Below are 17,572 nucleotides of genomic sequence, written 5' to 3' on the forward strand. Positions count from 1 at the left end.
ACAAGCTGGATTCAGGCCAAATAGAGGCTGTCAGGATCAGATCTTCACTTTACGACAAATAGTCGAGAAAGCATGGGAATATAACAAAGATCTGTATTTAAGTTTTGTCGATTTGGAAAAGGCATATGACAAGGTGCCAAGAGAGAAGCTATTCAATACGCTGCAGTTATATGGTGTCAATGGGGCATTATATCAAGCAATACTTAGTCTTTATTTGAGTTGTGAGTCAGCAGTTAGAATTGAAGGAAGTACAGGAAGATGGTTTAATGTTAAATCTGGTGTGAGACAAGGATGTACATTATCCCCTCTGTTATTCATTATCTATATGGATCACATTATGAAGGAATGTGGTATTAAACCTGATATCAAAATTGGAGATGTTAATGTCAGCTCTTTGCTTTATGCGGATGATGTTATACTTCTAAATAAATCCGCTACAAGTCTGCAAGATTCTCTGACTAAATTGAATAGCTGTTGTAATAGATATAGTATGAAGGTCAGCAATAAAATGACAAAGACAATGAAAATAGGCAGAATCATTGAAAATGTCAACTGTGTTGTGAATGGAGAACCTGTGGAACAAGTAAAACATTTCAGCTACTTAGGCACAATTTTTACTGAAGATGGTAAACTAAATATAGAAATAGACAACAGAATCAGCAAAGCTGGTATCGTGGGAAGTCAATTGAATAAATTCATATGGAATAAGAAAGAAATTAGTCAGAACACTAAATTAGCTGTATACAAGACTGTGTTCAAACCAATTTTAACTTATGGATGTGAGAGCTGGGTCAGAAGTAAAACACTTGACCAAAGACTAGAGACCGCAGATATGAGAGTCCTGAGAAAGATTAGAGGCGTGAACAGATGGCATCAATGGCAATATCATATTAAAAATGAGGATATTAGGAAAGAACTTGACATTGTCAGCATCCAGGAATGTGTTAGCAGAGCTAATCTCAGATGGTATGGTCACTTAAATAGAATGGGAGAGGAAAGATTAGCAAAACAAGTGTTCTCTGCCAGGTTGGCAGGAAAACGACCCAGAGGAAGACCAAGATATAGGTGGATTGATACGGTACAAAGTCCCTTAGACGATAGAAATATAAGATCTGATAATGTTGGAGTCTTGACAAGTAACAGACTGATTTGGAGGAAAATTGTTGATAGGAAGTTAGTAATGATGTAATTTTTTCATGTAGTACGGTCATATCCTGTACACCCCTTGAGGGTACATGGCAGGAATTTGATGATGATGATGATGATGATAATTTTATTGTATCCAATAATTTATCTTTCCCTAACTTTTCAATTGCTTTAAGAATACTATTAACCTTAGTGTAGCGAGCGGTGAACGTTCCTTTTCCAAGTTGAACTTGATTAAAACCTACTTAAGAACAAGTATGTCACAAAAAGGGCTTGTTAGTTTGGCGTTAATAGCTATTGAAAATGATATATGTGGGAATTAGACGTTAAGACTATTATTTATAATTTTGTGAATATGAAATCAAAAACCCAAAAATTTAATTTTAAAAAATTTCAAGTATATTTATGTAATTTAATTTATTTTTTGTTATTCTGTAAAGATGTTATTTTTTGGATACTTATATTAAATGTTCTAATTATTTCTGAATTCTTTTCTTATTTGCTCATCTATCTTGAGTTTCTTTTATTTTCCTAAAAGATAGTTCCACTTATAAAAATTATTAAAAAAATTTTACAAGTTACTAAGAATTCACTAACTTGTAAAATGCAAGAATTTTTTAAACTTTAGTTCAAATAAATTTTAACTTTAATTAAAATTCATTTTAATTTTGTTAGCGATTCGGATCGGTGAGAAGGCTATAATCCCTGTATCATTATATTCAACGATTAAAGAGAAGTGGTTTTGTCAAAATTTGCTTTAACTTTTAAGAATTTTTTGAATATTCGGGTTTTTAACGATTATCCTGCCTAATCAACACCCCCGGTTCGTTACATTTAGCAAACCAACGTGTGGCTATTCTGTCCAAATTTATTTAAGAAAAAATAATTTAAATTTTTATTATCGTAAAAGAACCACACATGCTCGGATCGTTACAGAGGCGCTTAGATAGAAATTGCATGCGGGTGCCGGTTCTGCTTGTACTGTTAAAACGATGGGACAAGTGTATAAATGTTGAAGGGAATTATGTAGAAAAAAATAAACGTTTTTCCTAGGTTCCTATTTCACTTGTTTTATTCTTTTATAATCATTTGTAACTTGCTGACTTTTCCTCATACATATCTTTCTCTAAATTTTACTAATGATTAAAAATTTGGCTAATTATCAGCAGAATTATTATTGCTATTATTATCATCGATCTCTGATTAAGAGATTTAAGTCGTTTGTGGTGACCACAGCATGAACTTCACAACTTATTCAAATTAATTTTATCCCGGAATGATACCTATAACTGTCAAGTGAGTACGAGGTCAGGTTTATGTTTTTAGCTTTTATGATTTTGTTAAAAGAATATGTATGAAACGAAACGATAAAAAAGCTAATACATACCCATAGTGACACCATTTTTCTTTCCATTTTCCATAGCGTAGAAATTAAGCCTGAAAGAAAGTTATAATAAATGCCATATAATAACACATAAACCTACCCACCCACACAGCTATTGTGTGTGGGTGGGTTGATGTGAGCGCATCTTGAAATGGTTGTCATTCTCGAAAAATATAATAAAATATATTTGCTTTATACTTTCTACCAAATTTTGCAATAGAAATAAATAAAAATATATACCTTAAGTACATACCCTGAGATATACAAAGCCATATCCCAATGTCCCGGGTTGTTGTCCGAATCACTATTTTTCTTGGCTTGATAGCTACAGAAGGTATCCAACAATTTGTCACGTTCACCATCGTAGTGAGGAAGGTCACCCTATAAAGAGAAATATACCTATAGAATAGGATAAAAAAAAAACCCTCAAACGTCTATCTTTTAAAAATATTATGTGGTCTAAAGGAGTTATAGAAAAAACGAAATTAAGACAAAACTTATACTATTATAATATATATATATATATATATATGGATGTTATTTGAAGCAATGCAGGAATTTTTGCTTAGTTGTTACCATAACAAATAATGAATATCTTTCCATCTCTTCATTCAAATAAATGTTATTTATTATTATAAAATTATTTATTAGGGGTGCTGTGTTGTAGCTCTGCAGTAATTATGTTTGCTTCTATAGCGCTAAGTTGCCAGAAGAATAAGCGTTATAAGTTCGATTTAGACACTGACTAGAAGAACTCTTTTCTAGGCTATTTTCGAACTTGGCACGGGCAAGTAGAGTTTTTCTTCCTGAAAACTACAATTTTTAACCTGCATCTCAAAAAATCGACAATAGAACTATACTATTTCAGACAATAATATGAGTGTTATAGCCATGAAATAGCGACAGTTGTCTGTCTTACTCTCTCTCTCTCTCTCTCTCTCTCTCTCTTTCTTTCTCTCTCTCTTCCGAAAGCCTTGATTCACTAATAGTAGCTTAGGCTTACTATTAGTGAAGATGAAGGACCGACAGAGCAGTACTTTTGCACAGGCGCACGAGGCTCTGGCTGGCTCCCCGAAAAATTAGAGCCAATTTAAGGGCCCAAAACAATGAGAGGTCCCAGAACACTCTTGCGCTTCCGGTCCGGATCGCCTCAGGAAAAGTGTAAGTACGGCTGAGGATGGAGACTGGCTACCAAATCTGCCAACAAAAGTTAGTTAGGCCTAAACGAGATCCACTGACGCTCTTTCGGAAATAAAAGGCGTTAGAGGATTTATTTTCAGTTCATTATTTATTATTCCACTCTTCAACCAATTTACACAAGTATTAAAGTCTACTTCATCGCTACGAAACTTTGAGATAAAATTTGAAAGTTCTAAATAGTCACCGAATTCACCACCGCATGCAATTTTCATAGTGAAACCTTAAATGCAGCCAAAAATTAACTCACCAAAAAAAAAAAAAAAAAAAAAATCGTGAAATATAATTTGAATTTCGTCTGTTTTCTTTATGTCAAACTAATTTTTTCAGTTTCAAAAATACCAGGGTTAATTTTTATACCAAACTATAAATTCTGAACTGTTATAAGAGCTCCTCAATCAGACCTTCAGCCTTGTCATAATATAATTTACATCAAAATCTCGCAACCCATTGACGCTTGGATTTTAAGTCAAATTTATGAATCAATCGAATTTGTCAATTATCCTAGAGAGTTCAAGGGGAAAATTCAGTTTATTAACCTTGGAACTGAATTTTTAGTTTTTGTCTTTTATTCTTTAATGAAAATCATTATTCCATGTGTTCTCGAAAATCTTTATTAATCGCTTGCAAGGTTGTTATAGCATACATATAGCATACATATGTCATATTCTTAAAAGTATTTGCATATATCTCCTCGACCTTCAAAAGTAGTAAAGTATGTAGGCTGGAAGTTTGCAAACAAATATAAAATTGTTCAGAAAGCACCAAAGATATGACTGGTTGCACTATGAATTCCAGCAGAAATTGAATGCACTATTAGTAACTCATAGTTGATGATTGATCAATAATACTCATCAAACATTTAAGAGATTTTTTGCATAATCTCCAAAGACGTTCCTAACAGGGAGATGAAGCTTCGGATGTTACCCACATTGTATATTCGTTCATCCATCGCTCACTGGGAGTTTGACTACCTCATTTTTTGAGACCGTAGTTCGCAAAATTATAAAGAATAGGCAGCTGAAAATTGGCTTCCTTGCTGTGTCATTTCAACTAACATCATAGCAGAAGGCCAAATGAAGGCATCATTCTAATGATCAGAGTGAAGGCTTTTAAACCATTGGATTAGAGTCTAATGCAATGATTTTCAGGTTCATTTCAAGAGTGATCTGTCTACAAGATTTATGCAGTTTCTCGTTACCCATACGAGAACCTGCCACCTAAGATCGTACTGACAAACATTCGCGTCACAGTGGGAATCGGTTCCAACCGGTTGGTTGTGGAGCATATACACTAGCCTAGAAAATACTACTTCAAAGATCGGCAATTACAGACTTGATCTTAGAGAAACCTAGACAGCTCTGTATAAAACAGCATAGAAGAATTTTCCCAGTAATTTTTCTGATCGGCCCCATGCTTGGAAGCTTGTTTGATGTATCCTCATAAAGCACTTCCAATCAGCCATTTTCTTTCCTTGTATTCTTTTTTTTTTCTTTTTTTTTTTTTGCTTTCTCTAAAGCTGCAGTGATGCATTTTAATTTACTAACATCCAGCTCACTTCATTTGAAAGAAGGAAATCGCAAATAATATAACTAAAAAGCGCCCATTTTAAAAGACGGGAGATTGATGATAAAACAGATCATTTCTTCTATTATTATTATTATTATTATTATTATTATTATTATTATTATTATTATTATTATTATTATTGTTCCGGGAAACTCCAAGGAGTCGACAGACTCATCGAGGGAGGCCCTAACATCATGTCTGGAACAACTATTCAACATTCACAGAGTATCTATCATATCTTGCCTTGAACTCATTCACGGTCGTAGCACCCACAACAGACTCTGGAAGCTTATTCCACTCATTCACCACTCTCCAAGTAAAAAACCTAGCTCCAACACCCTTGTCAACCACGCTCTTGCCCAGCTTCCATGCATGGCCCCTAGTCCTCCAACCACCAGTCATATTTTCAAAAATATCTTCTGGATCAATCATATAAAAACCCTTCAGTAATTTGAATGTCTCAATCATATCACCCCTCCTTCGCCTATCGTCCAATTTCTGCAACCCACAAATCCTCAACCTATTCTCATAAGGTTCATTCCACAGACCTGCTATCATCTTGGTCACTCGTCTCTGGACCCTCTCCACTTCCTCCCCATCACGAAGAAACCCTGGTGCCCATAACTGGGCACAGAAGTCCAGATGGGGTCTTATCAAGGCTCGATACAGAGGACAACAACTTGTTTGTCTCTGCATGTTAAAGTATTTTTCATAAGCCAAGTGATTTGGTGAGCTGTTTTAGTCACTTTCGCAATGTGCCCCCTAAACTTCAACTCCCTATCCACCAGCATTCCCAAATCCCTGGCCTCATCAATCTCCTGGAGTACGGTTCCACCAATGCGATATACTGCTGCTATTCATTTCACCCCAAAGTGCATAACCTTACACTTTGCCACATTAAACTGACATCCATTTTTCCTAGCCCAGTTCTCCAAACTATCCAAATCATCCTGTAAAATTTTGACATCCTGTGCACTCGCAATTGCTCTACCCAACTTTGCATCATCAGCAAACAAGTGAACACTTCCTCTCAAATCCTTCCCAATATCATTGATGAACAAATTGAAAAGCAGTGGTCCAAGAACAGAGCCCTGCGGTACTCCACTAGTCACAAGACGTCTTTTTGACTCCACTCCTGAATAAACCACTCTCTGGTATCTCTCCTTCAACCACCCTCCTATCCATCTTACCAACCCTATATCTATTCCCATCTGCTCCAGTTTACTGATTAGGGTTCCATGTGGTATCCTGTCAAAGGCCTTGGCAAGGTCCAGTAGTATCACTGTAAACCCATTACCCCTATCCAGTTCAGCCGTTACTGTGTTATAAAACGTGAGCAAGTTACTGAGGCATGATCTACCCTTCACAAAACCATGTTGTCCCCCATACAATATCCACCATTAGAAGGACTGGTTAAACAAACAGGCTTTCTCATGCAAATATAGTGGCGCTGATAGTTCCAGCTACTCGGGTATATCCCGTGATTAGTGGATTCACGTATGGTGTCATCAAATTATGAAGTGACTTTTAATACTTTTTTCACGTTTTGGAAGCTTATATAAGGAAGCTTTCTTAGTGTATTGCCAATGCTATGGAATGCAAATTGAAATATCTGAAATACTCGCAGGAAACCACTGTTTGTTTGAGGGAAATGAGGGGCTCTCAGATGTGGCAATCCTCTCCCAAGTTTTCCATGAAATTTTTGGTTCACAGACTAATAGCCGTCACGTATAATTCGTTCAAGTCTAAACAGGCCCCAAAATTAAAATTTTTATTGGACTTCAAATACCTTCGGTTGCCATTGCGTTTATGAATATACAATACTTTTTGCATAAAATGGACCACTTGTAAAACTTGAGGTTTTTAGTAATATATTGCTGTCACAAATTATTATTACACTCTCCATGGAGGTAGACTCATCATTATACAATATTAATTAATAAATCTTATGGTAGTTCGCGCAATATTGCATTCATATAATTAGATCAATTCTTCATAATAAATTAAAAATGAAAGAATGAAATGAAATAAGTTTCTGTTAGACATTTAAATTAACTTGAGGATACCTCTATCTCGGTATCTGAATTTTAGTTATTACTTTCAGTTTATTATTATTATTATTTAGTTTTTGGATATTTTTATGTTTCACCCCCTGGATTTTATTATTTTATTGTTGTTTTTACATTTCTGAATTGATAAAAGCAATTTAATTTCAACTCGGAAGAAACGTCTGGCAACGAGGATAGTCGACGTATCGTGAGCCACCACCGTGATCAAAATATAGTATATATCATTAGATTACAAGGTTCTGTATTTTTAGCTGAACTTGCAATAATGTATCTTATAAAAGCCAAGTAAGTATAATCTGATTGTCTTAAATATGTAAAATTAAACCCTTAATTGTATTTTTATTTTATTATTACAAGGTGATTTAATTATAAAACCCCATAATATAGAAGCTTTTGCTAACGTGGCTTTTGTCAATTCTTACAGAAACTACTTAAATATCTAGACGTGTAACTCGGAAAGTTTGTGGGGTAGAAGCGAAAAATTAACTGCTTCACTAGTAGTCGAAATTGGTTGAATGACATCATTGTGAATCGACTCGCTGTTTTTGCTGTCATTTTTATTATTTATTGGCCAATCCGTCTTTCATAGTTTCGTTTTAATTTTGCCTTACCTATAAGACACACCTTTTATTCCATTCGTATATATCATTATATTTATAACTGTTCACACCAGGATGCAAATGTCAAATTTTTATATTCAGAATTACATGATTTGAAAAATAGAATAAAATAATGCAGATTGATAGAACCAACAGAAGTACAGTAAGCGAAACGAAATCTGTAACGGTAGCACTACAATAAATATTAGTTATCGATGATTAATTTGATTCAAAAATATGATTAAATGAGCTGACTCTAAATACCCACAGCATTTTTCCATTTTCTCACTTAAAATCATGTATACTCTGATACTACATTTTGTGTTTTTAGATCTTTACAAATATTTAATCATTTTTTCCTTGCAGCGGTCTCATTTCTTTAATTACATTAATAATAGAACAAGTTAACCGTTTTACCTACTGGTTGTTTCTGCATAATTTCTAAATGGACCAAAGTGATATGTATCTTGTTTTTTAGGCTTGGCTGATAAAACAAGGCTTGCACCTGTAAAAAAAAAAAAAAAGATATGCAAAATTAATTAATGAAGAGAAAAATAATAGTTTTATTATAAACAAATTGTTGGCTGACGAAGAACAGCTTGCTCCCGAAAAGCTTTATTACGGTACACATATTTACTTTTTAATATTTAAAAGTAAATGTAAACATATTTAAAATGATATTTAAAATTTTAAAATCTATAGATTATTCAAAAAGAAAGCGATAACGAGAAACGACGTATTTGAGTTATGACATGTTGAAATTCTTTCGCTTTTAGTAATTCTAACATAACATTCTGTAACATAAAAATTGTTTGTGTGATTTTCTTTCTTGACTACTCGTATAATAACTATAACACGTTTTTTTGAAAGTTAGTCAAGTGAGTTTTAATTTATCGTCCTACATGTTTCACCGATTTTTGCTATCGGCATCTTCAGGGAATACAATTGGTAAGCTATATGAAGATAATAGACTAGGTTTTTAACTGACAGTTCTAATTCATACAAAATTAGCATTGTGCTAGACAATGCACGTGTCTCGGGAACATGATTTATTTGTTGCGAGACATAATGTAATTGGCGTGAAAGTTCATTTCTTTGATGTTTAGTGATCTGATTAAAGCTTTCCAAATTTCCGGTAGGATTAGACCTTGATTCTTATTTAATTTTTTGGATGATATGCTCCCGCAATTGTGGTGGTTTTACAAAACAGGGCTATGTATGTTTCAACACGACGAACTGTCATACTGCAAGGTGTTGCAGAAACGCAACTCGTGTACACTAGGTTGAACACTTTCGGGACTGGGAGCATCTGGTGTGGAAGATACACGTACTTGTATCTTCTAATATTGTGTTGTAATTGGAATGGTCCAATTACCCAACTAATTACAAAGTGATAGAGAGTTTGTCTAGAAGGGTAATAAATGCCATCTCGGCTGAAGGAGAGACCGCATATGCAGTACTGTTTACAATTTGGGTTTCTCTGAATATTAGGCTGTCCCAATGCTTATTTCAACGAATAGTGTATGGTGTATAGCATACATGGAGCGCTGCACACACACAAACTCTAGGTTAGTAAAATACTTACTCGCGTGATATATATTAATATGGTCATGAAGAAGACTGATAATGAAGACCTGTATATTCGAATTAGGGAAGGAGATGGTCTTGAAACGTTAGCCCGTCGTTATAGAAACAGATCGCTGTAAGTAGTTCTGCTTGATTTAGATCCCACATGATCATAAATGTAGCTGTATATGATGCTATATTTATGATACCGTTGACAAACTAGCAGTCTAGTAATCTTTTCAAAAAAGAGTAAGTTAGGGAGTACATTTTGCCGTCTTGTTTATCATTGTCATGTAACCAAATTAAAAGCATAAGCTACCAGTACATCGATGTATTAAACAGATTATTAATAAGTTAAATATAGCATACCGTTTTTTTGACTGACACAGAACTTTGGTCATAAATGTTAATTGGAAAGAAAGAAGTGGATAAACAGTTTACGGAGATGCATACCTGATTTACGAAACCTAATATCATATCTCGCATCTTTTCTTCCTTCTCCAGAAATGGCATAAATTTTTCGTAAGCGACTTGATCCACGAAAACTCCTAACTCTAAATATTTATCTTTTCCCGCTCTTTTAGAAATCGAATCATCATGATTTATCTCATTTACTTCATCCTCATCTTCCTCTTCATTACCTGACAAGACTCGGGTATCGCTCCATACGTCTGCCGAAAGACCAATGGACAAATTAAATCTAATATTCATCTCTAAAACAATATTAAATATTGCACTCTTTTTACAGATCTGAATGTTTGACATCTCTTTTGGGGACTTAATATCATTACCAAATAAGATATGTTCGCAGTAGCAGCCGCAATTTAAAGAAATTTAACTTCGGCTGCTACATTCATTAACGATCATCCATTACACTTGCACTTTTGGCGCATCATGCCATCAGTAGGTTTACTTAAAAAATTGTAGTGCCATCTCCATGCTTCGAAAGCCCACAGTTGTGTGTGTATGTGTGCGGGGGGGGGGGGGAGTTTAGTGGCTTAGGGCAGTGCTTCACAAACTTATGGATGCCAAGGCCCCATTTGGAAAAATTAAAATATTTCACGGCCCCCATCGGGGAAAAAAATTGTAATATAGACATATATTATTATAATATTTATTGTATTTATATTCAATACAATATTCAAGATTTTGCGTTTGTAATATTTTTTGTGCTTCTTATCAATACCTTTTTTGAAATGAAACTTATACGAATAAGCATATATTTACTAATATTCATTAATCGCCGAAATACGCAGGAAGCAAAATTTGTGAACCAACACCAATGTGTGATTTTTTCCATTAAAATATAAAAAAGAACAAATAATAAAAATTAAATACGTTTCTTTTAAGATTAAAAAAATTTGCTTAGTTTTAAAACATTTTTAATTTGTTTTCATTATTTCACGGCCCCCTCAACAAAACGTACGGTCCACAGTTTGGGAAGCACTGGCTTAGGGGATCAAAAGTGCAGAGCAGGGCAAGAGTACACATGGAGTACTCTGTCTCAATATTCTGAAAGCTTTATCCCCCTAACTTGAGGAATATCCTTTTTTATAACGACAGGAGAATGTAATTATTATTACGCGTCTGGGTGTTCTGGTAATGCGCTAGCAATGTTTGGATGAGTAATAAAATAATAATTATTATTATTATGTGACACCTCCATCATGGAGTCCAAAAACTCATCGTGATGAGTGATGGCACACTCTCACGATGAGATGAGTGATGGTAAACTCACACTCTCACGTGATGGCACACTCTCACGATGAGTCTCACTCATCGTGAGAGTGTGCCAACAGCATCGAACGATTTACTCCTTCCAACTACTAACCGGACTCAAAACTTGCTTAACTTTTTGCTGAGCCATTAGTAGCAGAGGCTCTACCAATCGACCAACCTTTGCTGGCAAAGGTTGGTAGATTAGTAGAGCCATGTATAATGACTACATAATTCATAAAATTATATATTTATTGCTTTTTTTTCCGTAAGATCAATTCTGAATATTTCATTTTTTTATCTCTTATTTCTTAATTTTTTTGTTTTTTGTGTTGATGATGCATGGGATCCGTCTTTCCATGCTCTAATGATGGCACTAGTTGAAACGAAGTCAGTATACACTGACATAATACTGAAATTTGACACATTTCTGTTTTGGGCCACCTATCGATATAGTATGATTCTAGCAGATAGCTGCCAGATATCTCTGTATCTGAATGGAGGATGGTGTAATATTTGCACGTCTTACAGCACGTTCCAGAACATTCTACAGTTTTAATTGGGTTGGGAACTAATGAATTCCCAGGACATTCAGAAGGAGGAGGAGGTTTTCCGTATGTTTATCGAACTAGTTCTTTATAAGCGTGGGTACCGGTGACATTATGCATTATCCATCTCCATCTGGAAATAGGTACAAAATGGCATTGTTGGTAGGCCATACTGGTCAAATCGCAACAGTGGTCGTATTTCTAACCATTCGCACATGTGCCAGTTTACTGATTTGGACAGTGTACGAGTGATCCATCGTTCCTTCTGCATGGTGTAGAAGGAACACCTTGCTGGAGTGAATGGGTTTTTCATCCCTCAAAAGAAGTAATCCAGCCATAAAACACTCAGTTAATATACTGACCTGCAATTCACAAGCCTCATTCTGTTCCGTCTTGAAACAACTTTGTTTGTATCAATATACTAAATGGCATACAGCTGGATATGCTACCCTAAGTATCCGCCTATATACACCAAAAAAGAACTGGATGTCTTCGAGCGACCCATTTAAGATGCTTCTACGTCTCTAGTATAAAGCGACGTCTTCATAGATGTATTTCATAAGTAACAGAAATATTAAAAATAAAGAATAACTTGAGCACAGCCGTGCTTTATGCGTCTAAGTTTTGACAACTATAGTTTTCGTAGTAATGGAATAATAGAACAAAGTTGATAATATTTTCATTAGCATTTTGTTGGGAATAACAAATGTGTCGCAGTTTTGTCATCAAATTTCTAGTGTTTTCCTATCTTCAATGACGCAATAAAGTACGACACATTATTTTAATCTTAATAATTTTACCAGACAGCACTTTTTAAGAAAATGGTTGTGACTTCATTTGACATTAAAATAAAAATTTATTCTTCATTAAATATCGAAATTATAAAAAAAAAATATTAACGTCATAAAACCTCAAAGGTTAATCTAACATATAATTATTATAGTCAATTTTAAATACATAATTTACATGACGGTTTTTATTATGATTTACTTTTGATTTTGTAAGCGGAAGAAGTGAGAAGTTAATAATCTTACCTTTTTTATACGGAAAAACTTTATTCAGTTGAACAGCTTCGGATAACACATAGGGAGCTGTTACCTCTTCACTATTTCCATCTTTAAATGTCACTTCTCTCATCCATGGGTTCAGAACCTTGACGAGTCGTTTTGGAACTGGGTGGATGTTAATGGAGCGATCAGGAAGTAGCATAATTCCCCTCTGTGGAAAGAACATATCAGATTTCACGCGCCAAGTTACTTAGTAATATATTCTCCCCCCCCCCACACACAAAACGTAACGTACTTACCAATGCAGTGATGCCTTGATCCTCGCAAGTAAGGGCTGCAATGTAACTACCATTTGTCCCCAAGTAATGACAATGTGACTTTGGCATTTCTAGATAATCTTCATGACCATCCTTTATGATCTTAACTACGTTCATATTGGAGGAGAACAACTGCGTATTCGTTTGAAGAGTCATCTGCACTTTATATCCGAAAGCGGTGGTATCCAGCCTCAAATGATCTTGGGATATACCATTACGCTTTTGTACGTTTTCTAAATTTCGCCTCATTCGGATGTATACGACATCGTATTCTGGTGCTAGAGAGATATAAGATGGCATCTAATTACCAACAGAAAAATAATTGTAGGATTTATTGTAGTAGAACATGTTGCAAAAATTACATGAACACTGAAATGTGTTTCACAAACCTCACTATACCATCCCCCCCCCCCCACCTCTTCAAAATCACAAGTATTGTGTTGGTCCTTTCTCCAAAAATGGAAGTCAAATCGACTTTCTCGAAGGGCTTTTTTGTTTTGGGATTGAAATTCGGTACTAATTAGTTTGCCACTTTTTCCCACTTATTTCTTCAAACTGTCTCCTACAGCACGTTAGCATGTTGATGCTCAACTAGATCGTTTTCATATACAGTATCTGCTAATGTATACAACACAGAATGTCAATAAACCTTTCGGTGTTCATTTTTCTCTATTATAATAAAAAGTTATAGTGTGGAAGAAGTGACACAGGAAGCACCTGAAAGTCAAAACCAACGTTGAGCAAGATAGCACAAAAGGGGAGGATACGTTCTGCTAAACATCTCTCCAGGCAGCCATCATAAAAACACATCAATCTAATGTGAGGGTTGGGCATCGTAATTTGTCATTTCACACTGCATCTTGCAAGTAGAGTCCCGTCATGGCGAGACCCGCACCAATCAAACCCAAGTGAGTTTTTTGTAATGCTTGGCTTATATCCTGTAGCCTATCAATAAAACATGCAGCTGTCCTTCCATGCATGTTTTATTGATAGGCTAAGTGGTTAAGGATTCCAAAGATGCACGAAAAATGAATGCACAAATATTTTCAGCACTCGCATTCCTTTTCGCTGGTTTGTTAGTCTAACTTTTTTTTTTCTTTCACAAGCATATTTTAATGGCGTCAGCCACAGTTAGTCTCGGGTTCTCTGCGCTGTGCTGCGATCGCACGAATTGATTTGTGATTAATATGATGGTCTCTAATAACACATTTCTCTAAGTCAGGTTAATTCCAAACTGTGTTTGAAGTCCAGGATTTTACTTGTGCGCAGTCCTGAAAGTCATAAAGATGCACGCTACATGAAAGTCATATAGCGTGCATCTATTGCTTCTCTATATATGCTTGCTGTGACGTGTTTTGCCTTAGAATGCAGTATTCAACAAAATGTGGATATCTGTATAATTTTTGCAACATAGTATAATTATCATATTCAGATACTAAGATAAGCATAACAATGATATGCCGTTGCTATTCTGTACAAATGAGTATATTAAGCAGTTTATTTTTCCTTCTTATGAATAATCTCCGTATTGTGATTACAAATTCCATTGGTTAGAAAAACGTCACTTCGAATCTTCAAGAATGAGAACTTGACTAGGTCTTTCTATTAATTATTATTAGCATAATATAATTAACGTTAATTGATTATTATATAAAATAAAGGCATTTTTGTTATTGTGGTCCTTAGGGTACCCATATTTTGTTGCCCTTAGTCCACACATGCCAAATTCTTAAGCCAAATGTCTTAAGAATTTGGCATGTGTGGCAATTTAAGAAATCCAAAGTGATCGTGGTAAAACCTGATATACTACTCACAAGATCTCAAGTCCGTTTTCTTTTCTTTCCTAATTCACACAAGACAGAATTCCTGAGTAAGCTTCAATATCGATAATAGTTTTCTATAATATTGAATTAAGTAACGATTTTTAGATGTCCTTTACACAATAACCCTTATAAGAAAGTTATGGCATTTTGTCCATTTTCTTCCGCTGTCAGATGTTACCATCTGAACTTTGCCTGGGTGACCGAGTGAATAGAAGATATGCTCGTCTTCCAACAGGTTGAGAGTTGAAATCCCACCGTGTCATGAGAGGCCATGAAAGTCTTTGATTTTCGTCATCTGGCCAGAGAGTATGAATTTCAAGCCTCCAGTAAAGAAGTTTGAAGTAGTTATGAAAATGTGTATTTGGTTTCTAGATCTAGCAGGGTTCTTGGTTACCATCCCTTGACCTACCGACGGTATTGTGGAGACCTGTCATTAAGTCCTGTGGAATCACGGTTCTCCAAAATGTCAGTAATATGTGCTGAAATAAGAGCCTGTGTAGCTCAGTGAATGTGGCCTTTTGCACACCACGGCGCTTAACCGCACGAAGGAAGACAGTTTCGAATCTAGTCTAGAGGAAACTGCGACTAGAGGAAAATTTTCCAAGCTTTTTTTTTTTTTTTTTGACCGGTTCCCGAGGTAGTCGATCTCTGGAACGGGTAAGTGTTTTTTTTTTTCCTCCCGGAAACTCGGGTTTTTCGTCCCGTAAACGCAAGAAAATCGACTCTAGAACCCACACTATTTCAGACGTTAAATATATCGCGTTAGGATTAGGGACCACGAGATGGCGGCACTTGTTGAGCCACCTCCTCCTGCGTTTTGCTTAATTAGTGATAGCCTTGGACCAGCTGTCTCTGATTGGGTTGTCGTTGTCTTGTCCTATGATTTCTTTCTATGACTCTTCATTTGAAAATTGGATGCCGTTGCCACGTTAGTCACCTTGAAATTAGACCTTAAGAAATTTGGTCAAAAGCTTCACGGGTACATGGGGTGGGGCACGAGGAGGTGTGGTCGAACTTTTTCCCCTCCCCTCTGATTGGGTACCAGTGGAGATTGAACTGCCCACTCAGGCTCCAAAAGTTAGATAGGGCTAAAACGGCCTCGCCTACTCCCTATACGGGGGAGTTAGTTGATTTTTTTCGATGTGCTGAAATATTAACTGAATCCTTGAATGAGAACAAGTATAATTAGTGTCCACATTTAGCTTTATTTTGATTTTGCCATCCCTTTCAATTCTCAGTGATTTGATGCATCCAAATGACGGATCTGTAACGCAATCACGAGAACGATTGGCGTTATCTTCGAAAAACCTAGATTAGAATTCCGTTTGAGATGCGAGAACAGCCTTATAGGCGCTTTGTAACTGAAGTTAGCCTAGCTGGTGACAGCACAACTGGCTTCATAACTTTGCTTCTACCACATTTCAAACCAAACCCGAATGTTCTCTCATCTATCAGGCCTTACAATCTCAAAGGGGTAACAAGAAGGCCTAGACTGCGAGCGCTAGCCTATCTCAGTATGAAAGTCTTCCTTATATGATCCCCAACAGTTTACTTGAAAACAGTTTTAGCTATACAAAGGTCCATAAGTATTTAGAAAAGTTAAGATGTAAAGCTAATCTTTTCTCTATCCGCTTTATGCTAGCTAGCAAAGAACGCCATTGGAAGTCATACTCCATGAGTTTGAATTTCGTTATCAACTTGTCAAAATCATTCCTATGAGCTTATTTATAATTGACGTTTTCCTTGTTTGTTCACTTACAAAGCGATTGATTATGCTGTATCACTTTGCTCATTCGGCTTCATTTTAACGAAGAAGAATAAAATTCAACTGCAGTTGATATTGTGAGTGCAGACGATATTAGACAATGTTAGATCTCCAAATTGTGGTAATTACTTGAAGAAAAAAATAGTGTATGTATATGTGTGTATATCCTATCCTATCCCTCTCGTCCGTCCTAGGACGGGTTGAGTCCCCTCCTAATGAGGAGTTACTGACGTATTAATGCAGCCATTTCGCCACTCCTCTGCTGCATCCCCTGAGGGCGATATTCATTACTGTAATCCGTGTGTGTTCACAGGGAAGGTTTGTCTGCTTGCGGGATGAAAAACCCCAGATAAACAGAGAAAAACCCTGCTGTTCACACCAAAGCCTGCTAACTTGGCTATGGCTGAGGAAGATCCTTGAGCTCCTCACGTCTCCGACGGGATTCGAACCTAGGACACTCCTTCCCCAGTCATATGGTAGCGAAACGCACAGCCACTCGTATAATACAGTATATATACGCTATACTCTTTCCAATTGTTGGGAAAAAAATTTCCAATCGAAAAATAAATATAAATAAATAATAGAATTCAAAATAATTCAGTCAAAATTGCTTGCATGTTTTTACATTTTAATGATTTCTGGTTGTACTTTAAGTATTGCTTGCTGATTACTTACTTTCTTCTGCCTTAGTTACTGCAAAAATCTTTCTCAGTTCATTTTCATTCATCAACTTGTGTATTTTCTGCAACGGCTGAAAAATATATATGTAAAAGCTTTTATTAAAAATTTATTTCTTAATATCAGTTACCAAAATATTTCGTTACTAATACTGCCGATTTTTTTTTTATAATATAGTTATATTAGGT

At 35.6% G+C, this 17,572-nt stretch overlaps 1 protein-coding gene across 1 annotated transcript in view; it reads right to left on the bottom strand.

Moving 5' to 3' along the window:
• LOC150096660 (A disintegrin and metalloproteinase with thrombospondin motifs adt-1-like) overlaps nucleotides 1-13,418 on the bottom strand; it is a 42,895-nt gene extending 29,477 nt beyond the window's left edge. Inside the window, exons 1-6 of the mRNA XM_090408673.1 lie at nucleotides 13,101-13,418; nucleotides 12,829-13,012; nucleotides 9,984-10,243; nucleotides 8,386-8,469; nucleotides 2,784-2,911; nucleotides 2,534-2,583 (exon numbers count right to left, since the gene is read on the bottom strand). Coding sequence (XP_090264799.1) covers nucleotides 2,534-2,583; nucleotides 2,784-2,911; nucleotides 8,386-8,469; nucleotides 9,984-10,243; nucleotides 12,829-13,012; nucleotides 13,101-13,418 — 1,024 coding nt within the window. The remainder of the gene's footprint in view (nucleotides 1-2,533; nucleotides 2,584-2,783; nucleotides 2,912-8,385; nucleotides 8,470-9,983; nucleotides 10,244-12,828; nucleotides 13,013-13,100) is intronic.
• Between the last annotated feature and the right edge of the window lie 4,154 nt (nucleotides 13,419-17,572).

Source organism: Typopeltis vanoorti, chromosome 18 (genome assembly GCF_054136105.1).
Source record: "Typopeltis vanoorti isolate ZY-2024b chromosome 18, IOZ_Tvanoo_1.0, whole genome shotgun sequence".
Classification (NCBI taxonomy): Eukaryota; Metazoa; Arthropoda; class Arachnida; order Uropygi; family Thelyphonidae; genus Typopeltis; species Typopeltis vanoorti.